Source organism: Puntigrus tetrazona, chromosome 16, assembly GCF_018831695.1.
Source record: "Puntigrus tetrazona isolate hp1 chromosome 16, ASM1883169v1, whole genome shotgun sequence".
In the NCBI taxonomy this organism is placed as follows: domain Eukaryota; kingdom Metazoa; phylum Chordata; class Actinopteri; order Cypriniformes; family Cyprinidae; genus Puntigrus; species Puntigrus tetrazona.
The window spans coordinates 22,119,265-22,143,071 of record NC_056714.1 but is presented as its reverse complement, the minus strand read 5'-3'; the positions used below and the strand labels follow the sequence as shown (position 1 = coordinate 22,143,071).

The following is a 23,807-nucleotide window of genomic DNA, read 5'->3' as shown; positions in this document are numbered from 1 at the left end:
ATAAATAATTCAACTCTTTGTTTGTAGCTCCATTGAGGGTTCTTGTGGTGGAGAGAAAGACTTGATGCAACACAAGCGATCCTAAATAAAGTCGGCGCACGGAGATGCAAAGTCAGGTCACCTCCCTTGCATGCATGTGTTTGTGTTTTATAACAAGATCAGCGAGAGGAAAAGGTTGTTGTGCAGTTACATGGGCTACGTGTAATGAGGCCGTTTTACAGATGCATAAGCGGGAAACATTTAAAGCTGTTTGTTTGCATTGGCTATGTCAGATATGATTAATAGGCCACAATGTGGTTAACTTGCATGCAAAGACTTGCGAAACTGAATTCTTTCAAAAAATGTGCTAATCTAAAATCTGCTATCGCAGAGTTCACCACATGGGAGTGAAATAAAATGTCTGTAAACTGATAACAGAGAGGATCTGATACTACCATGCAATTTATGAAATCAAATAAGCTGTGAATCTAGGCTAAGTTATAGATCCAGCACTCTGCTTATGCAGATCTAAAGGTGCCACCTGCTGGTCGTTCGTGGGTACCACATCGAAACTATTAAGAGTTTTATTTAAAAATATTCAACTGTGGTTCTAGTTATTTGCCAGGAGGATAGGTTAAAATAATATTTTTTTTAGAGTAGAACTGACACCGACATAAATTTAAGAACATTATATTGCAATTGTTAATTATCCTATGTTGTCTAGTAGGCTATGTGCTGCTTATTTTAGTTCATTTTGACTAGAGAAGCCAATTCCAGGTTATTTTGATCCTTGAAGGTCTTCTGAAGAAAAAAAAATCCATATAACATGTCAAAATGAAAAAGAAGAAAAGATTTCCTCACATTCCATGTAAGAAAGCATAGACAAAATTAACATCAATTTAACACTGTTTGCCGTCTGTTTGCTTTTGTTACTTCTTATTTACTCCACAGCAGATACCAAACACTCAGTGCAAATGAAATTTGACAAAGGCAATGTTTTCCGGATGCTCTGCGAGTTCTCATCAGTGTTGACACGACAGGGCATTATTTTCAGCCACTTTTGTCTGATCTAAACAGACCATTAGTTTCTTCACAGCTGCCTTTTGCCAGGACAGACCGCAGCGAGCCGTTCTGGAGACACTAGCCTCAGCTGCCGACTGGCATCCTTTTCTATTATGTATAACTATCCATCTTGAAAAGCAAGCATGCTGCACTTTTGTGGGTTAGCCTCGATAATAAATGCCCTGTTTAGAAGAGAACAAACAAACCTGATGCCAGCTAAAGCACACCTGTCTGTAAGATTTATTAAATTCTAATACTCTGATTATCCTCTTCAGGTGTTTTAATGGTTTCAGGATGGTACATTTCTAGGAAAATTAATATAGTCCGCTAAGCTAAAAGCAAACTATTATTAATTCAGCATCGGATGAGATGACAGACTCCTAATGATACTATTTGGAGACCTTTAATGCAAGTGGAACAATATGATGGTCTTTGCTGACTCAGCATCGAAAGCAAAGTAGCATTTTCAAACAAGTGTGCATGGAGCCTTCAAGTTTGACTTTTCCATTTTGCAATTGAATCTACATTGTTTATTCAGACAGGTAGAAACCTCTCCGAGCCAAAGAGGCCCCTCAGAGATTTCCCGTGGGCTTTTAGAAGCATCCTTATTCCACCTCATAATGACAAATGCTTCAGGCTAATAGAGCTGATGGGAGAAACTAATCTAGGTGCTAACGCAGAGTGCAGAGGAACATAGTTCCATTTCAGCTAAAGAGATTAAAGGATTGAATTTACATTACAAAGAGATATCAAGTCTAATGTTAATAAACCTTGGTAAGCCATACAAATACCTACATTGTGCTGCTACTAAAAATAATGCTGGGGAAACGCAGCCAAGAGTTGGGGTCAGATCCCTGAGGCTGCCTCAGTAGAGTGTTCTCAGAAATCAATACCACTGGATATATTCCACAGGGTTTCCAAGGGTACAAGTACACACACTTCAACTTTCCATCAAATACTGGAGCATTTCTGTAGGAACAAGTGGCATCCCTGTGTTAGTGAATGAGGGAATAGGACTAGATGACTAAAAGCTTCCAGTAAGGTTAATGTGTTCCATCTTGAGGAGTTCCAAGTGTACAACAAACAACTGCACAAAAACGTCTTTATTGGAAACGCTGCAAGTGTTTAAGTTGATACAATTCGTCCGTAAAGTCTGCAGCGCTAAGCACATTTTCCAGAAAAACCCCCAGTCTCTTTAATCATGTATGATGTTGGAGAATGGAGGAGAACCCAGATTTCTTAGAACATATGGCTGATGGAGTCAAGCTGTCATGGATGTCACATACTACTAGGTGTGCCTTACAGTGTGGTTTGAAATGTACAGCATTACTGTTTTCTGTATTGACTGGACTTAGTGTTTTTTCTGTAAGTAACTGTTCACTTTTGGATAAAAAAAGTCTAATTGTACATTCGTTTATAAATATCGTAAGTTATTCTAGCCTAAATTTCATTATAAATAACGTTGGGGACCTCACTGCAGACCGTGTCTTATGTTTGCAATCGTCAATTTTGTTACCGTCTGCTAATGACATGGCGTTAAATATTCGCTTGTAAAAATATTGTCATTTGTGATATGCGCGCAGCAAACTGCAGTAGAGCGCGTGAAAGACTGTTGATATATCTCCAGCAGACGATGACGGACATTAGCGTCTTTTTGTGACAGGTAATTGCCCAATATGCGCTCTGGTTTACTAATCTTACTAAGTGTTCCCTTTGCACGCTGCTTTCAAATGAGCTCATTAAAAGTGATTCTATTAACATTTCTAATTTCCCTTTGAGACGACTGGTAGGACCGTCCTAGATAGTGCGGGCAATTACCAATGACTCATCTCTTAAAGGCCTAAAATTTAGACCTCATTGCGAGGAAGATGTTATGAACCATGAGTAATTTTCCTGTAAAACTGCAACGTACAATCAGTCACATGTACATTACTTTTTTTGTACTAAAATGTGAAACATCTACTCTTTTGCTGCTTGGGCATTGCTATTATACAATACAAACACCAGAGCAAAAGTGTTTAGGTAAGGAGTTTTTAAGCTAAAATGTTTTCAGCAGAAAGTCTTTTTTGCTTTTCCTTAGTGATACCGTGGACAAAACCAGTTAAGAGTCAGACGACTCGTGATCATGCCGTATAGGTTTTAAGTGGTCACACTTATCGCAGTCAAAATGCTACTGATTTATCACAAGAAATAAAACACAAAATCAAGAATAATATCATTTTATTTTCATTTTAGAAAGTGAGTCTTAAGTTATAAGTTTTATGAATTGTCATTATTCATCAGAGTATACACTATATTGTAAGTCTTATGATAAATCCTGTGAGTGCAGACATTTTTTTTTTCCATTTGTGTCAATATCTTGTTACATACTGAGAGCCTATAGGTTCAACTGTGTGTATACAGTGTCAGTAAAGATACAGTAGTTATGCTTTGCTCTCTTAGAGAGATGGATTTAAATTTCTAAAAGATAGCAAATCATTGTGTGGCAGCTTCCTCCATTAAATATTTATAAAATATTTTAGCACTTGGGGGCGGGGGGGGGGTTTGGAGTATTAGATTTCTGCATGGCCCATTCCACGCATTGAACTAACAAGGACAATATGAGGAAAAAAATGGCAAAAACATCCCAATTATAAGCTGGCATTTTCTCAGTGTAACACAGAACAATGCTTTCTGATGATCTGAATACACTAGAGCGCTCTAAACCAGAAACCGTGGCCCTCAATCACTCTACATACCATGACGAAATGGAGTGGAAACATTTCAGTATTCTGAAAGAGTAAGAAAGAGGCAGTAGGATTGTCAGTATTAGCAGCAGGTTTCTGTACAACAGGACTTTTAGTTTCTTTTAGATCTCTTATTTTCAGCTTGGAAAGTAAAGGTTGGAATACTATCAGAAACCTCATTTAACTTCCTGCCACACAACCTAAAGTTCAAACCTGTTTATTTAAAAATTAACTTTTTATATTTATGATTAATACAAATGATATCATGCTTTGTCTTTCTGAAGCCTGAGAAATCCGTTACGTGATATTGTGTTTTTCCGCATCAGTAAGCAATCGTCACTGACACAAGGTTAAAAAACAAGCTCTTTTGGCCATGCTGGAAAGGTCAACATTACACTGGCAGTCCAATAGAGAAGGAGAAAACAGTCAACTAATGGCATCGCCATTCTCCTCCTCAACCAAACTATGTGGTGGCGACGAGCGACTGGGACTTGATCTTGTTCTTAAATTAATCGAACCATAGAGCTTTGTGGAGTGCTTCGAATAAGCGAAGGCTTTCCTTCTGTACATCTCACCTTTCCACATCGAAATCATCAGCAGAGTGGACAGCACCACTCCGCCTAGGGTGAGAAGGCACAGGCCGGCAATGACGCACCTGTCAAGGTGCGCGCCTATCCTGGCGCTCTCGTTCTCAAGTCTTTCCATTTCACGCGCGGAGACGTTGTCGGGGTTCACTCTGACGTCGCGTGGGACCGTGTACGATATGATCACCAGCGAGATGCCGGTAATCAGGAACGTGACTGCGCTGATGAATCCGTAATCCACGGATTTGCCCGAACTCTCTGAGCTGAGGTCGATGTCGGACATCATCGACAGCTCCTGGAGGCCCTCGGGACGGATTTCGCTTGAGGAGTCGTGGAGCGAAGCCACATGGCGGTTGCTTTTCTCGCTCGTGTCCGGGGTGGCCAACCGGAGATTGACGTTTTCATCAACATAAGTGAACGAGGTCTCAAGCTCCTCATCACAGCACACCCTGACCTTCTCTGTGGGCTGATGCCGGTGCTGGCCATGTTGTCCTCTGACGGGAGCCGTCCTTGGTGCTGAATTACACTGTGCCTCACAAGCAGGCGCCTTCAGAGTGGGAGAAGCTTCTTCCACCAAACCGTTTAGCCTGTGAACATGAAGGGGGCTAGAAGACCAATCCAGTACCCCTGGGGGATCAGGTCTTCCCCCTCTATTATCTATGTAGAGTAACTCCACCGAGGCCATCAGATCCACTCCCACGGATCACTTTGGTTTCTTTCTGCATTAAGCCATCCGCACTATACCTGCAAACACATCATTTACAATACTTCATATGAGAATTCAACTCACAGAGCGTCTATATTGTAGACTGTTGAATAGTTTAAGACCAATTATTTGCAGTTTTAATTTTTTTTTTTCTTTTAACGCAATGATATCTAATTAGCATACTGCAACAAACATTTATTCATATTTTAATACTAATCATTTAAGAGCACAGATGGCCACATGATTGTTGTTTACTTCTCTAGCATGCTATTGCTATTAAATTTCTCATTCTTGACAAGCTATGTAAAAAAAAAAGATATATGTGACAAGCATTTCCGTACACATCTCACAAGGATTTGTTCTGAAATGTCTCAAATCATTTCTGTCATGTGAAAGATTATAAGTTATCTGATTTTCTCCCAACAAAATTTTAACCAAATTTACACTTATAAAGTGTTAGTGAATTTTTCTTTGTAGGTCAGTCTAGTGTACTATATAGCACGTGTCCCAAGCACAGCTGTGACTCATGCGTACTATTTACTGCTCTAACCTATTTACGCGCACTACAATGGTCTAGCAACAGTTAATGACTGTATTTGAACGAAATCCTTTGCCTCTTTAATGAAAGACGATTAAAGTTACCGATTAGCCCTACTTCTTCAATATCCAATTAACAAAGCAATCCGTATAAAACCCAAGATAAGCCATAAGTCCTTTTAAAACGCATGGCTCATGGTCGATGGGGATATAAGCTCTACACTTCACAGTATAGATCGATTATATATTTTTACGACCGATATCAGTATCAGTACTTTTACGTGTAAGTGGTCTAACAATGAGTACCCATTTTATTATTAATTCATTCTCACGTTCATACAAAGTTGTTTAAAAATCTATGTTAATTAAGTTTAATCTTTAGAATCAACATTAAAGAAACCAATAAACTGGAAAAGTGTGGATATTAGTAACTATAGAAACGTTTCAAATCGATTATAGGTCTATATATAGCTACTACTTGGGAAAACAAAATGACAATAAAGTCGTCCCACAAATCATCACATCTGTAATAGCTAATACGATAAGAAATAGCTAACCCGGTGTACGATAAACACATATAAATACAGTAGTTTTGGCACGTGTCCATCAGGCTGCATCGTTACACTCATCAATAGGTCATACAATATCCCGCAACGAAAGCGGCACAAACAGGACACATTCCGCATCACTATATTTAGACGCAAATCACATATTGCTTGTTTGGTATAATTCTTGGATAATACCTTCTCGTTTGCTGAACATTTTGGCCTCCCGGCTGCTGCTCTCTGCCGTTCTCCCTCCCACGCTCCGTTTTAAAGATGAACTGAGCTCTTGATAGCCAAATTACTAATTCTACTATGGCAAAGGATTGCTTATGAATATTCATTAGGTAGCGGTGACGTTTTCCAGCAGCCTTCCTATGGGGAAGTGTTTTAGTATGAATATTAATAGCACTGCGCTGACGTTTCTTAGTTGATGTCCTATAGCGAATGCCTGCTCATTGAATATTAATTAGGCGTTGGTGACGTTTTTTGCAAACGTTCCAATGGCGAAGCGACGTGTTATGAATATTAAGGAGAGTCTTCGTCGTAGTAAGGTTCGTAAATTGTCCTCCGGTATCTACGCCTCGCTGATTTACATCATTCTTGCTTTTTCAAGTAAAACATAAGAGGTTTAAAATTGTACTGGAAGCATGGTAAATTAAGTTCTCGGTAGCGAAAAGTAATTATTTTGTTGACAAATCACCGGCGTATGACTGGAAACTACAGCCTGGAGATATTTCCTACTACGACCAGTAAGGAGCAGCGACTGTGCTAAACCACACCCATTCTACACCATCTGCTCCGTGGTCCTTTGAAAGCTTGAAAGATTACTGGTCAGTTTGAGGTCTGTATAGTCTATTTTTAATTTGCACAACCAGCCTATACCAGATCATATTCTTCAAAATGACCTTGTTAACATTAGAACATACCTTTACATTATTTATTGCTACTATATAACTCATGACAATATATCCTGTTTTTAAAAGTGTAGGCTGCTATTCTGTTATCAAAAGCTGAAGACATGAACCACAATATCTCATTAACATTCTTATTTTTAATTATTATTTCCAGTAATGTACATAAAAAAATAAAAATAAAAAAAAAACTAACTAGCCTTATTGACAACGAACACATATTATTTCCACATATACGTGCTATTGTGTTGACCAATGCAAAAAAATGACTTTGGCTCAAAGCCAGACAAGTTCCCATTTAATAGATGAGTCTGCAGAGAAGTGGGGCTTACTCAGCCAGAGATTAATGTCCCAGACTGGTGGAGGCTCGGCTCAGGGAGTATGAGGTGCACAGTCATGAATTCCCATCTGTCACTGCAGACTTCATGAACATAGGTGGAGTAGCTGTATGCTGCAGTCAATTTGGACTATTTTCAACAGGACGGAAATCTCAGAAGAGTGAACAGCTTATTTTCTGCTGCATGCCCCTCTGAGATTTCCATACCGTCAGCTGCCAGCTGAGCCAATCCTGCATGCATTGCCAAGGGCGAAATAGAGTTTCAGAGCCTTGGGTATCAATCGAGTCACCTTGGAATGTATAGAAGCATGCTGTAGCTCACCGATCTATCCTCATGTTGTTGGAGCAGGTGGTTACACTGAGTGGTACGTAGGCACTAATATGTAATACCTCACAGGCATCACGTAAAAGCCTGCAGTCGCATACCTTTGCTCTCCCATCCGTGTGTAAGAATGAATAAAGGCAAATTAGAGGTTCATCAATCACCTATTACAAATAAAACGCATTACGTGATCATTTCTAAACTGCAAAACCTCGTAATGAGATGACTGGAACAAACGAGTATAACATTTGGATCTTTGTTTTAGGACCTGGAAGACAGGCAGATTCTCAGAAGCAGGGGTGTGAAGCCAGGTGGTGACGCTTGCTTGGCGGTCTGTGGCAGTAAGGTTAGTATTTTCACCAGCTGCCTCCCAGAGGTCAACGTGCATCCACTTCAACCTAAAGGAGCCAAGAGGAAATAAATCTGGATATGATTTGACATGACACTCACTTGTGTACCTGCTAACCTATATAATCCAGTGGAAACTAAATTTTGCATTGATTTTAAACTAAAGTCAGATTTTTTTATGTTTTGAACGAACTATCTGTGTTCACCAGGACTGCATTTATTTGATTAAAAATTACAGTAAAAAGTAATATTATAATATATTATTATAATTAAACAAATTCAATTTCCATATATTTTAAAATCCAAAGTACAGTTGTGAAGCAAAAGCTAATGAAGCAGTTACTTCATTCACATGATCCTTCAGAAAAAGTTCATATATATATATATATATATATATATATATATATATATATATATATATATATATATATATATATATATATATATATATATATATATATATATATATATATATATATATATATAATTCTGGATACTGGATATTGTTGGGGATTTTGAAACTGATTAGATGCTGAGGACATTTTGTTCTTTATTAGAACCTCAATGACAGAAAAATGCAAACAAGGTAAACAAACATGAGTAGGTAGAGAACAGAGGAGCTGTCCTTGGTGCTGAGCACAGAGCTCAGGCTGAACTCAACGCTGCCCACAGAGCTAAACATGTCTGTCACATGACATGTGATCCAAGAGTTATGTTCACAACTGAATACTAGCTTGGTACTTACTGAACACTGTGCAGTATATGCTTCATACTGATTAAAATAGTAAATTAAACATTAGCCATTATTCCATGGCAAACATTATATACAGTAAGCTACATTGTCAGATTGTTTTTGGTCATTGAAATAAAGCTAAAATAAAAGATTAAATTAGACTGAAAAAATTAACATACAAAAAAAAAATTTGATATGTTGATGTACTAAAATAACTAAAACTACAACTAAAATATATGTTAAAAACTAATAAAAATACTAAAATAACACTGATATAATATGTTGGACTACTAAAATAACAGTGAACAATGACATTGCAATTTAATACAGCAAGCAGTTTTCCAATATCATCTTAATATTTTGCATGACAGACAGATAATTTATTTTTAAAATATTAATATAAAAGAGAAACAGAATCACAACTGATATTCCAGTTCATCCATCATGCTGGAAGTTGGGCTGCATATAGAAAATATGTATATTGAGCACAGTATTATATACTGCAGCAATAAAGAATAGTATGGTAGTATGATATTCTAAATAAAAAGTCTCGGATAAGGAGGTTTATGTCTGAAAGAAAGCTCTTAAAAAAGGGGGAAAAAAGAGAAATAATACTCTGACAAAGGCCACTCTAAACTCTTAAGCCTCTTAAATACATACAGTATAAGACAGAACTTTTAGGGCATGTGGTAAAGGAGAAACGTTTTTAAAAGGAGAGACTGAAAGAGACAGAATGATGGACAGCTCCTTTTAATTATTAATCATCTATGAAGGTCATTGAAAGTAGTGACTCACAGGATAACAAAATATTTTAATTGTATCATAATATGAGCTCATCCTGATCTATTTAATATGATAACAACACTGTCCCAAAGTTTTATTAGAATAAGAGTAATCTTGGACATAGAAGTATCTCCTTTGTCCTTGAACATGTAGGTATTATTGCAATAAGTTTAATTTGATGAAATGGGTCAATGTCGTCACCACCAAGCACCTGCACTCATCTAATTTTTCTGATATGAATGGACTTTTTTTGCAGCCAATAACGGGAGCACACAGAATGACTAGTTTCACCTCATTGTGTGCACGGCCTTTCGGACGGGAGACGTGCAAAGTGGGATGTAGAAACGAGCTCTTGTCATTAGGAAAATGAGAGATTCCTGAGTCGCAGCCAGAAATGTTATTTATTCCTTTGAGATGCTGGCTGCCAAGCTTTGAGTGGTCTGCTGGCATTGTGTCGGATTAAGAGCAGAACAACATCTTTGTGTTTTAAATTCTGAAGTTTGCTGAAATCAAATTCAATTAAAGAATGAATGATTCATACAGTTCCACAGACTATGAATTATTCATTACATTTCCATAACAAATGATGAAATCACAGCCCTGTCTTTACGAATGCTTGTCACGCTCCCGTATACATAAACTCATGAGTCTCAGCTTGATAATCTCTCAGATCTCTTGCAGGGTTTGCTTGCTCTTTTCAGAGAAGTTGGGTGATGAACTATTACAGGAAGTCTACTTTGATCAATGCAATATGGGTTCCTTTATCTCTTTTTAAAAGGAGATTTGATTTAAAAAATAGCTTCCAGAAGTTATTCATCTCATAATTTTGCCTAGCCATAGTTTGAGCAGAGTCCAGATAATGTAAGAACTGTTATTGGTTTGGTCATCCTAGTACCTAAAACATCCAAAAAGTAATGTGATGTAAAATGTCCCATAAGTATTTTAAGTAGTGATCGTTTTTAGGAATCTTTTAAACAAGGCATTTAAACAAATGACGTTAATAATGAAATATTTAGTAGTAAAGTGTTCACTTTTCATTTTTTTAAACGAATCTCATTCCTAGAAAGAATTTGGGTGGTTATTTAACATGTCCACAAGATGGCAGTCAAACACTTTTAGTGTAAAGGCGTTTATGAAAAGTCAAACATTTACATAAGGTAATGGGCGAGCATCTATAACGAAGATAATTTATGGTTGAAAATATATTGTACAAACAAATCATTATCTATTTAGAATAATAAATCGGATCTTGCTTCCATTTTTCCATGCTTGTGTACACTCGCAAATGTCTCGAAAGACTAATAGCTGAAAAAACACTTCGCTGTATGAAGCTCTTGCTGAAATGTTGTTGATCATTTTTAAGGTGGCCATAATGGATTATGTCTTTACGACCGTCAGTCATAAACTCCACAAATAGATCTGGCCGCATAATGGAAAAGCGGAATGACTTGTAGCTCTTTGTTTATCATTTAAAAAAATTAATATACATTCAGTTCGGTTCAGCTTTATTGTCCTTGTGTTAAAATACGAGATTACAGTGCAAAAAAAATAAGATGAATAAATTAGTTAAATTATTTACTGTTCTTAAGGCCCATGGCAAGAAACTGTCCCTGAGTCTAGAGCAGGGGTGTCCAAACTCAGCCCTGGAGGGCCGGTGTCCTGCAGAGATTAGCTCCAACCCTAATTAAACACACCGGATCCAGCTACTCAAGTACTTCAGACATACATAGTATATGTGTTTTAGCAGGGTTGAATCTAAACTCTGCAGGGCTCTGGCCCTCCAGGGCCGAGTTTGGACACCCCTGGTCTAGAGGTTCGAGTCGTAATCAATCTGTAGCACCTACCTGAAGGCAACAGCTCAAATAAGTGGTAGGAGGAGTCTGACATGATGGACCCGGCCCTCTTGACACACCAGGAGCTGGAGATCTCCTGTAGGGGGGGCAGAGGGCAAACAATGATCTTTTGAGCTGAGTTAATGACCCTCTGTAATGACTCCCAGCATACCACGCCGTGATGGAATAAGTAAACATACTCTGGATAGTGGACTGATAGAAAGACACCAGCATTTTTTGTTCCAACCTGAGTACTCACAGAAAGTAGAGGCACTGCTGGGCCTTCTTTATCAGAGCTGTGATGCCGATGAACCAGAAAAGAGTCTCTGAAATGCGTACTCCAAGGAACTTAAACGATGTCACTCTCCATTTTTGTTGCGTTTAGCTGGAGATCATCTGCTGCGCACCAAACTGTTAAATGCCACACATCTTCTCTATATGTTGTCTCATCCCCTCACTAAATAAGACCAACCAATGTCATATCATCTGCAATTTTTTTTTTTTAAATCATTTTATTTGTGGCGGATTGGAACACAGTTGTAAATATAGTGAGAGCGGTGAGGGAGGAGGATACATGAGAGCAAAAGATCACAGTTTGTGGTCTATTAGTTAAGATGTCCTTAATCCAGATAGAAGGTGGGAGCTGCAGGTCTGGTCATTTATTGATTAGGATATCAGGAACAATAGCCTAGTGTTAAAAGCTGAACTGTAATCTATGAAATTGAAATTACATAGTTTCCTGCATGCTCTTTGTGACTTATTGAGGTGTGGAAGGCAATGATGATGGCGTCCTCAGTGCAGCGGTTTGCCCCGTAGGCAGACTGATAGAGATCAAATGATGGAGTGAGGCAGGTCTTGATGTGGCGCAAAACCAATCTCTCAAAGCACTTCATCAACACTGATGTCAAAGCAATAGGCCTGAAGTTATACAAGCCACAGTCTGTGGTTGTTTCAGGAACAGGAATGATAACAGACGATTTTAGGCAGGTAGGGGTGAAGGCTTGGGTCAGGGAAAGGTTGAAAACTTTAGTGAGAAACCCCGAAAGCTGGTCTGCACTCTGCACATACCAAGAGTACTTTCTCTGGTACTCCAATCAGGTCATGATGCGTTCCTGGGGTTCACTTTCTTTTGTTCACTCTTCACTTGATGTTGCTGCAGAGTTAGTGAGGTGCTACTGAAGGTGGGCGAGGGTGCAGTCAGTCTGGTTTCTTCAAAGCAGGAAAAAAACAACAACATTTAGGAACACATTAGGAATGAGAGACGAAAGATGAACCAACCTAAAAAAAAACCCTCCGTCAATCAAGCATTAATGACGACCGGCAACAAGCTATAACCGGAAAAGATACAGTTTTTAGAAATCGCCACAAAACACCACAGAAGAATTATAGCCTAAATGAAATCACTTTAAAATAATGTTTTTCAATAAAAGCCAACCTTCGCGCGCGCATTTCTGCATTTAGGCTACGTGAACTCGTGTAGCCCCGCCCCTTTTGAGCGCTTGCTGTAGTCTTCTGTCTTCCGTTTGCATTTCCAAAGCCGTTGGCCATTCCTACTGGCTTTTGTTGTGATATCCGCGTCGAACATTACAATAATTATGCTAATTTTCGTCAACTCCGTAATAGGCCTATGTAAATCCACTTTTCCAGCTAAATAGCCTACTCTTAAACAGCGATGTTGTAGAGCTACCGCAAAAACGGAAGTTCAAATTCAAAATTCTAAAGATGGCAGCTGGGTTATTGTTTCTCTGGAGCTCCTCTTTTTTTACAGATATCATTTTTATTTGCATCCTCAAAAAATATAATTCACTTGTATGTACAACTGCAATTTTAAAAGAGCAATTGTAACACCCAAGGTATATGAGATCACGCAGTGATTTTTCTGTCATTATGCATAGCATACGCTGCAGAATATTTCGACCTGTGCGTTTTCAGAATACTCCATTAAGTGTCAATAATAGCTCTCCTCCGGGTGTAAATTCTGCAGGTGAAATCAAACTTGGCCGGTCTTCCTGGGCTTGGATCAATCTATAACCTTATCACAACCCTTGAAACAAACAACGTAAAAGCAAGCACTATCAGTTCTGATATACCCAAAGCAAACTGACTTTTAAACAAACACCATATTGCAGAGGAACATTGCAATTAGAATGTGAAATGGGCCTATATTTAGGGGGTTTTGGCAGATTAACAGAGAAACCTATAATTGAACAGACCGTGTATTGGAGAGACTTCCTCTCTTGTTTGCTGCTGCGGCATTACGCACCGCACAACCTGCCCTTACTGACGCTCTCGGTCTCGTATTAGGGTTACAGGGGTCTTTTGAGAGACCATATCAGCCAGTTCAGCCCTAGGCGGTGCAACACCTCTGTCAGCTCTCTGCAGTTATGCGCACCAGGAACAGGATTTTTATATATCACGCAAATTACCACGGACAAATTCTTGGCTCTGCTCCAAACGCAGACGCTTTCATTTTCATCGCTGAGATCTAAAGTCTGCCGTGAGCTGTTTTATTCAAGAAGGACGTTTAAAACGATACGAATTTTGACTTAAAGGAATTTTCTTACTCTGGAATGTTGAAACATGACCGTTTTGCGCGCGTCCTGGAGAACTGAAAAGTGATATTATTATTTTTTTTCCGCAAAAGAGAAAACAAAACCGAGGGGAACATGGAGAACAGCACTTTATTAAAATTTAACAACGGGACTGCGGTTTGGACTGATTATAATATCGAATACAAGGTCGCTGGCATCCTCTTAGTGATTCTTATTTGTGGAGTTGGGATTGTTGGCAATGTTATGGTCATTCTTGTGGTCTTAACGACCAAGCACATGCGTACCCCAACTAACTGTTATTTGGTGAGTCTGGCGGTTGCGGACCTCATGGTCCTGACTGCAGCCGGGCTGCCCAACATCACCGAGATTCTGTTCAGTGGCCACTGGGTGTACGGATACGCCGGGTGCCTCTCCATCACTTATTTTCAGTACCTGGGCATCAACGCGTCCTCCTGCTCCATCACAGCCTTCACCATTGAACGCTACATCGCCATTTGCCACCCAATAAAAGCGCAGTTTATGTGCACCCTCTCCCGAGCCAAAAAGATCATCGTTCTCGTTTGGGTTTTAACATCCCTCTATTGCGTTATGTGGTTTTATCTTTGCGACACGAAAGAGGACATTTATGAGAACGCTGTCCTCGTGACATGCGCCTACAAAGTATCCAGAAACCTGTATTTGCCAATATATTTCACAGATTATGCCGTGTTTTACGTTATCCCGCTTTTGCTGGCCACCGTTTTATACGGATTGATCGCAAGGATTCTTTTCCTCAACCCACTCCCTTCGGATCCCAAGGAAGGTCGAAGAAACTGGAAAAAGGAGTCGTCCGTGCATGGGAACTCCCGGAGTTCATCCAGCAGCACAACTGCTGCTTCTCGAAGACAGGTAAAGTGCTGATTTTATCTGCTTTGTTTTTATGCAGAAGTGAGTTTTCTTCTGTGCGTAATTGTGCGCCTGCAGGTTCCATAGTCTACATAATGCAGTTCTCGTTTCACTTTGCTTCGGACGGTCTAATCTAAACAATCAATCGAAAATAAATTATTTTAATGTATAAATACTTTTAATGAAAGTGGAGATCAAATATTTATTACACAAATGTGATTATATAAATGTAAGGAATTATTGTACGCTCATTACAACAAGACTAATAACCTTTTATTTCACAATAACTACACTGTTTAAGTCTAACGAGCGCGCGATTCACTTAAAAAGAACCTTCTTGAGAGTCATTCGTTCGAGATTCTGATTCCCTAAAATCTCATTAAACTCATTAGATTCATTTGGGGATATAACTTCACTGGTCGCGCTCTACGTTTTAAAGAGCGTATGGGATTCAAATGAAAGAATCGGCTCTTAAGAGTCATTCGTCTCGCTGTATAGATTCTGTTGCGGTGAAACCAAGTGCAGGAAACATTTCTGATACTGAACAGAGGCGTTCGCTGGTTATTTGAGAAATGTTATGTGTTGTGAATGATGCTCACATAGCCTCCAGCAGGTAAAGGTCCAAATGCATTGTGAAGCTAGACAGCATCTGATAAACTCGTAGCGACTGCACTTGTGTTGTTGTTGTTGTTGCTGCTCCGGGGCTTTTTGACTTGTCCAAACACGGTGAGAAAAAAAACAACTCTCAGTCATGACCTTTATATAATCAGTCTTAAATCCATGAAGCAAATCTCTACAATAAATGAACCGTGACATGTTATGGTGTGTTTTGGGAATAATCTGGCAAATACAACAGCTGTACCGTGACAATCACCTTTATACTGTAGCAAAAGGGCAAGACGGGCTGAGAAATTAACATGAGCATGCTGGTACCTCTCTAATAAGAAAACAGGTATCCTGCTAGATCATAGTCAGGTGTATTTAAACACAGTCACGTACATTAATCTGTATTAAAGCAGCAATATAAATTAATTTCAAAACGTACCTATATTTCATTTAAACAATTGAGGTTTGAAATAATATATGATGTAATGATGCAAACTGCAGCATGTTAAATATTATTATAAAAAGTGCATTTATGAATTAAATATAAAAAATGATAATTTGCTTTATGAAAATAGAGGATTTTTCAAATTATATAATTATGATGGATCAGAGAGTTACATACATAACTGCAAACTTCTGTCATCCTGTTTGCTGTAGGTGACAAAGATGCTGGCAGTGGTGGTGATCCTCTTCGCTCTGCTGTGGATGCCCTATCGGACACTGGTGGTGGTCAATTCCTTCCTCGAGAAGGCCTATCTGGACACCTGGTTTGTTCTCTTCTGCCGTCTCTGCATCTACTTGAACAGCGCCATCAACCCTATCATCTACAATGCCATGTCTCAGAAGTTTCGCGCCGCCTTCCACAAGCTCTGCCATTGTGGTCCCCAGCGCTCCGAGAAGCCCCCCACGTATAGCGTGGCCCTCACGTACAGCGTCATCAAGGAGACCTCCAATGGAGAAAGCCCAGACCATTATACCACTGAGCTAGACGACATCCGTGGAGCCGCCAAAGAGCTTCTGCCCGAGAGGAAGAGGCTGTCGTTTAAAGAGTCCTCACTAGCTTGTCAGGACAGATTGGCTAGTGCTTAGATCCTTGGTTGGTATGTTTGATTAGGTTCCTTAATTTGCACTTTCGTAGTGCCTCTGAGTGGCCTATAGGTTTGGCTGCCGTACAACGGAAACAGCATTTTGACAATCATTTCAAACAAAGAAGATTTATCCATAAGCTAGATTTACATAGTAGCTGTAGACCAAGTCTGTGAAGGAGAAGTAATGCTCCTGAAACAATTATGGGTGACGATAGACAGATTATTGATGGATGATTGAACATGACCCGGTGATGGTATTGATTTGGAGGCGATTGAGTTAAGTTAAGGTCCTTGCAAACTGAGTATCAATTTTCGTGTGCGTTTTTTTTTCTTCTTCACATTCCTCATAATTTGCTATCAAAACGCATGCTACGGATGCAAAAATGCATAAATTGAAATTGATCCAGTTGATCCAAGATCCATTGATTTTTTTTTTTTATGGCGAACAAAAAATTGTCATAAGCGTGCAAACGTGATTGACTCAACGAAAATTTCGGACTCAGTGCAATGACCATCAGGCCACACGATTAATTGTAATAACAGCTGTATTTGTGATATGGCTGTGCGTTTCATATTTTAAAGAGCCGTGCCCACAAAAGAAGCAGGAGTGTGAGTGCACAAGAACTAGAAATAGCCTTTGTGAAGCGAGGCTCTGTTTTCCGTTACATGCGAGCAGCTCGTGACAGTGTTTTCAGTATCTCAAAGTGGCTTTGTCTGCAGTTAAAGCTTCTCTACACAAGTGCGTTTCTGCATATTTCGGGTGCCTTCATGTATTTGAGCACAGACCATACGCCAAGCATCTTCCCAAACTGTGATAAACTTATGAGCTTTCTGTTTAAAGGCATAAAAAAAACCTTTAACGACCTCTGTCCCTCTGCCAAAATACAATCACAATTACATTTTCTTCCAAAGCCCTAATGAGAGCTGAAGGGTGAATTCTTTGGTACTTCCAGCCAGAAGATTTGTACCTGCGGACTCAAAGCGATGGCCAGTGGTCACTGTGGCAACTGCTGCATGCATCACCACCAAATAATCACTCTGGAAAACTCGTTCCAGGAACACTTGTCACATTGTCAGTCACAGCACTCCAAAAAAATGGACAGATGATTACCTTTTGGCTCTTGGTCGTTTCAGTTACTATAGAGAAGTAACCTGTCCAATCATTTTTTTTTTATTTTGCAAAGTATAAAAAGACACAGTTACGAAATTTCAAATACAACAGTCCACCCAGAGACATTTTTTTAGCATTTCAGTCAAGATTCACACCCAGTTCACAAATATATCCGTCTAAAACTAGAGTAAATAACCGTCTGTTGTTTTCGTCATATGTATTGTGCAACATCAGCTGAGGCTGTTTTCTCACATTAAACATGATACTCGCACTGGCTATGAGATTTCCTAGCAGAGCTCAATTTTGCAGACGATAAACTGCAAAAATAAGGGGGAGATAAAGATTGTGAATTTGGACGTTTGTATCTGTATCATTTGCATATTTGTGGTATAATGGATAGGAAAGGTAAATTAATTATTTTCCGCTGTAAATATATACTGCTCTCTCTCTAAAATAAAAACACAACATGTTTCAGCTCTCTATCTGTAAGTTTTCGGTACTTGGCTGCTGTAAAATATCTGCATGGACATGGATTGTGATTTTTTTTTCCCCCTCATAATCAGTGAACACTTAAGTGGATGAAATGTACAGCTGTTGTGATGTAAGCAAAACGTGTATGGAGGTAACATTTGCTTATTAGTAGTGTTTAAATTGCTGTATTAAAAAACACGTTTTTGTATTTGTATTTTGTACAGTTGTTGTTTAAAATAAACTCGTAGTAAATGTTTTCTGGAAATTCCTCTTTGCCTGATTTCATTTTTATGGTTTAACATCCTTTAAATGTTACTCAGATATCTTGTTAGTGGAGAAGCTGCAATGGATCAGAATTTCATGACAGTAATCCAGCAACATAAAATCCCATCAAACGGATTTCAGCTCATTTCCTCGAAATCACTGTTTTGTCACAGATTACCAAGTGACACAAAAACAGCCAAGATTCACACTTGTTTATGACATCGTGAGTTTCCGGGTCAAACTCCTTCCTGTCAGGCCCATTCTGTTGAAGAATCAGTCCAAATGATGGAGCAGGGCGGATTTTTAGCTAGAAGATGGATATGAAAGCTCTAGAGGATGAGCCTGAACGGCCATTTATTACCATTCCCTCCTGCCCTCCAATAACAATAAATCTTCACTCCGTATAGAGAAGTGGGTTATCAACAAAGTAATTTATGAGGGGTAATAAATTAAAGAGCACTAACAAACATTAGAGTGATTGAAATTGCAAGTGAAGTATAATTGGCCTGCATGAGCATGACCTTGCATCTATTACATCTATTATAAAAATTCTGTTATTAATCATTCACTTTTAATCGTTTTCTGTTCTATTCTAGCATAGCAATATAAATCTTGTTTAAATATTCTTAAAGGTATCTAGTTTGATTCTTGTTTATGATTAAATCAAGAAGATATATCTATTAATGAAGTATGAAAAGTGCCTGTGAACCTTTAAAATTATATTTCTTACCACAAAGGCAGATATTGATTTCCTCGTTTTAAGCATAAACTGCATTTTTGATACCTAATTTTTTTATGCATTTTTTAGAAAACATTTAATATGTGACCACAAATCCAGTCAGCACATGTGTATATGTAGCAATAGCCAACATTACACACAATACATTATTGATTTTTTCATTCATGCCACAAATCATTAGGATAATAAATAAAATTCATGAGCCATTATGACATTTTGTGAATTTCCTACTATAAGTATATAATTGTTTTATCAATAATATGCACTGATATGAACTTCCACATTTTCAAATGGTTATATCAAAGCCAAATATTGTCCTAAAGATTATTATTATAATTATAATTTGTAAAGTGGACTTCTTTTGCGGTCATGGGTCATATACTATATGTCCTTTTGCATCTTAAGTAAATCCTTTTTGCTTTAACAATGTTTAGATATTTGTGCTGGAAAACTAAACAACAATGCTAAGTAACTAAATGAATTTTGATTTGTTGTAAAGGTATAAAAACATAAAGCAGGAATCGATCAGTGTAACACATCACATTCTAATATATATATATATATATATATATATATATATATATATATATATATATATATATACACACACACACACACACACACAAATCGTTCAGAAACTTTTTTCACTCATGATCTCGTAAAATGCTCTTATAATCTTTGTTTTATTTACATCCTACAAAAAAATAAAACACGCTTTCTTTGTATATGTTTCTTTCTTTTCCCACATTTTCTGTTGCGCTTTCTAATTGGATACACGTACCAGCTGGGTTTCCACACCTAGGGCCAAAAAAGACACAAACAGATGTGGTGAGAGTGACCGAATGTTAATCTGAACCAATGGTGTCTTGACACAAGAGTCAGCAACAGAGCTTAGCAGGACGGGGCTGATTAGTGCAAACAGCTCCAGCCCAGTTCAGCCTCATGCACTTATGTCAACACTTGACCCAGTGGAGATAACGTACGCTCCACTTCTATTTTAGGATGCTGCATTGTATAACATCATGGCCTCAACTGGAATAAAGAGTCTGAAATACATTGCCATTCATACTAAGTGCTTATTCAATACAAAGCGATCTATCAAACACAAGGACAAGCCGTGAGGTTCGGGTGTTTGGCATGCTGGAAATAATCCTTTCCAGATTTAACAAGGATAAACATTAACTGTTTGTGTTCTAATATGTCCAACAAATATTGACTTAAGAACACAAAAAAGCCCTTTCCAGGCTGCTCGCTATTGCAAATGAGACAAAAAAAACTATGTTTTAAACTCCTACAGGATAATAGACAGAGAAATCTGTTGGCATGGCTTGTACATTTTTTCGGTCCAAACGAAATAAGAACACGACAAAAATACTGCAGTGACACAAACGCCCACATAAAAATGTCAACTCTCCATGACTAGCTTGTCAAACTTAACATTCAATTATATGAGACTGGGACTGCAATTTAAGCTCAAATCAAATTATTGTTGGCCTCATGTTTTTCTGTCAGAAGTACAACACATGCAAATGAAATCATGCAGATTTTAGAATGAAGAACATCTCGGTTGGTAAATATTAAAAACTATCCGCAGCTGAAACACGGGATCTTCAGTACCGCAAGCAATGCTTTGAACTGGACATATTCCGTTTCTGACTTCCAGCTGATTTCACAACAGACACAAATCTCATGACGTGAGGCCAAGAAAATGACAATGAATTAATTTTAAATACATTAAAGGGTTACTCCACCCCAAAATAAAAATGCTGTGATTAATAACTTACCCCCAAAAAATGTTCTCCAAAATGGCACTAAGGTGATGAATTGTTGAATAAAGTATTTATTTTTGTTTTCTTTTCATGCAAAAAGTATTCTCACAGCTTCATAATGTTACATTTGAAGCACTGATGGACTATTCTGACAATGTCTTTCATACTTTACAATACTTTTCAATGGGTCAGTTACAATCCTCACAGTTCTTATCCAAAATATCTTAAATTGTGTTCCGAAGTTAAACATTTTACTAGTTTGTAACAACATGTGGGAAAGTGATGTTCATTTTGGGGTTGAGTAACCCCTTAAGTGCCTGTATCCGCATTAAAGGAAATAAATTAAATAAAATTGTGTTGTTTTTATCAGGTGTTTGGACTCATTCTCTCAGCACCCATTCACTGCAGTGGATCCACTGGTGAGCATATGTCTTCAAATCTGGTCTGATGAAGAAAAAAACTCATCTACATATCCGATGGCCTGAAGGTAAGTACATTTGTCTAACCTCAGCTTTATAGTAGCTCAAATTGTCAGCCGGGCTGGTGAGGGGTGATGCACATATACACACTCACAAAGACACACTTCCTCTCTTGCAAACTCACTGAAGCATTAATGTTATCTCTGCCCATTTCTTATTATAATGCAGCTAATTAAATTCAGTTATACAAAACGCACAAACACATATTATAATAGCCTCCCCACCTATTATAATAACCACAAATTAATACGCATTAGAATAACCTTCAAAATATCTTGTGTTATGTTTTACATAAAAAATACTTTAGGGTCAACTATCCTTAGAAAACAATTTTTTGTTCTCGTTGTCATAAGAAATAATAAACCATACTAAGTGATAATGCATTTTGGTACTTCAGGGCTATTTATCAATATTCCTTAAATATATCACATTAACAATATTTTTATAGGAAATTCTAAGAATATCTAAAGAACAGTTTTATCAATGAACTCATGCGATGTTACGCGCTTATGCAAAAGACCTTAAATAGAGCTGCAATCACTGCATTGCTATCGCAAGGGCAACAAAGTGAGTCGAGACTGTATAATAATGGTTTGCTGCGGTGGTCATTGGCTAGTTCCCTCTGATTGGCTTTTGTTAACTAAGCGAGAACAAAAGTGCCATTCAGACCTTAAGTATACACTTGATACAGTGTGAATAAATACCATACATACTAACTTCACCCTAAAGCCTTTCTTCGCTCTTCAAAGTAACTCTGATTCTAAGGTGTTGCTGTGAAAAAAGACACATATGTGACTAATGACCTATGGGGTTGCTTTTAACCGTAACCTTTAAACGTATATACGGAAACCTGACATCAATGGAAATATGCTCCTTTGCACTTGTGTGGCATTTTATAGCACCTGAAGGAAATTCACAACAGCTCGGTTATCACATAATCAAAAAAAAAAGACCCTGGGAACATTCCAGGTGTTTTACCCCTGATAAAGTATTTCTGCCCATATATATATATATATATATATATATATATATATATATATATATATATATATATATATATATATATATATATATATATATATATATATATATCTTAGTTTAACAACAAGCATTACTTAAGTTCACCATATAAAATGAACAGTAATGAGGCTAATGTGCCTCAATAATTGTTGTCATCGTATTTATAAACCAAGCTGGTGTCATGGACAGGAAATGAAAACGCAAACTTTCTCTGTGGATTATCTCTGAATTTATCACGGTGTGTCATGCAACACTTCACCTAGTGTGCTTGGAATATACTGTAGGATGGGAGATTGAGCAGATGTTTCTGCCTGAACTGTGCCTAAAATTAATGGTTAACCTCTATCTTTCCCATGTGGCAATGAATGAACAGTAAAGCCTCATTGGCATTCACAAATCTCAAACCAGTGTTGCTAGGCAACAATTATTTCTATCCGTCAAAGCTTGACTTGATGGGTTTCTTGTGGACAGCTGTGGAAGAAACTTGGTGGAGGAAAAGAACTCGGTCGAGAGAGCACAGATAGGTCCATTCAGGTGCTAAAAGCTGGACTGTGGATGGACAAATCCAACAAAACATGATTATCTCTGACTAATCTGCCAAAACAAGCCATATACTACAGATTAATCAAATCATACTCGGCCTAAATCATAGCATTGCCGTAAAGGTTATTTTGTAATAAGCCCAGAATATAAATGTCAATCACCTCTAGCTACTGTATATCAAACAAAACAGGATTAAGCATTATAAAAATAAATCAAAATGACGTTACCCTTTTTTCACAGCATTATCTGTGAAACAAATTATTTCAGACTCAAAGACTAAAGATGATGACACGATTTAACATATCTATTTAGAAGTAATTTCACATTTTGAATGATTTCCACAACACATTCTTTAACACATGCATGCACAACAAAAACAAACGAAAGTCAGATACCTTGAGCAAAAAGCTTTTTGCAGAAAAAAAAAATCTAGGTGAAAGTAATTTCACATCTACAACTTTTTCAACAACCAATTCTTTCATGCATATATGCACAAAATAAAAATAAACGAAACAGATGGGTTTGACAAAAAGCCACAGGTGCTTTATGAAAAAGGTTTCGCAGAGCAAACGCTCTACTAAAGAGGGGGCTCAGGTGACACACACTCATGGACAAGTGAGTTTTAATTCCCATCTTTTGTAAAAAAAAAAAAAAAAATGATTTGAGCTGCTGTGATGCCTACATGATTCTTGCCAAAGCAAATGTGATTCTTATCCACCGTAATTTCTGTGTTACTAAACAGAAAAACAATGAAAAAAGGAGGTCAAGGAGATTTTAAATGTTGCACAAAACAAAATAAAACAAAACGAAACAAAAAACACCCAGATATGAGCTGAAAGTCATAACAAATATCTACAATGTTCAAGCCAACAATG

General features: G+C 37.9%; 2 protein-coding genes across 2 annotated transcripts; one reads left to right on the top strand and one right to left on the bottom strand.

Moving 5' to 3' along the window:
- Window positions 1-3,244: 3,244 nt before the first annotated feature.
- Window positions 3,245-6,504, bottom strand: LOC122360094 (transmembrane protein 74). Its single transcript, XM_043260421.1, has 2 exons — window positions 6,338-6,504; window positions 3,245-5,095 (listed from the first exon to the last, which is right to left on the bottom strand). The coding sequence occupies exon 2, from the start codon at window positions 5,034-5,036 to the stop codon at window positions 4,194-4,196; it is 843 nt and encodes a 280-aa protein (XP_043116356.1). The 5' UTR covers window positions 5,037-5,095; window positions 6,338-6,504; the 3' UTR covers window positions 3,245-4,193.
- A 7,058-nt stretch (window positions 6,505-13,562) lies between these two features.
- Window positions 13,563-18,376, top strand: trhra (thyrotropin-releasing hormone receptor a). The gene is made up of 2 exons (XM_043260245.1): window positions 13,563-14,845; window positions 16,106-18,376. The coding sequence occupies exons 1-2, from the start codon at window positions 14,072-14,074 to the stop codon at window positions 16,535-16,537; spliced, it is 1,206 nt and encodes a 401-aa protein (XP_043116180.1). The 5' UTR covers window positions 13,563-14,071; the 3' UTR covers window positions 16,538-18,376.
- The last annotated feature ends 5,431 nt before the right edge of the window (window positions 18,377-23,807 follow it).

Bases quoted from the DNA above. Each gene is read 5' to 3' on its own strand.
- LOC122360094 (XM_043260421.1), bottom strand. From the start codon at position 5,036: ATGGCCTCGGTGGAGTTACTCTACATAGATAATAGAGGGGGAAGACCT.
- trhra (XM_043260245.1), top strand. From the start codon at position 14,072: ATGGAGAACAGCACTTTATTAAAATTTAACAACGGGACTGCGGTTTGG. The intron at 14,846-16,105 runs GTAAAGTGCTGA...TGTTTGCTGTAG, and splicing joins CTGCTGCTTCTCGAAGACAG to GTGACAAAGATGCTGGCAGT.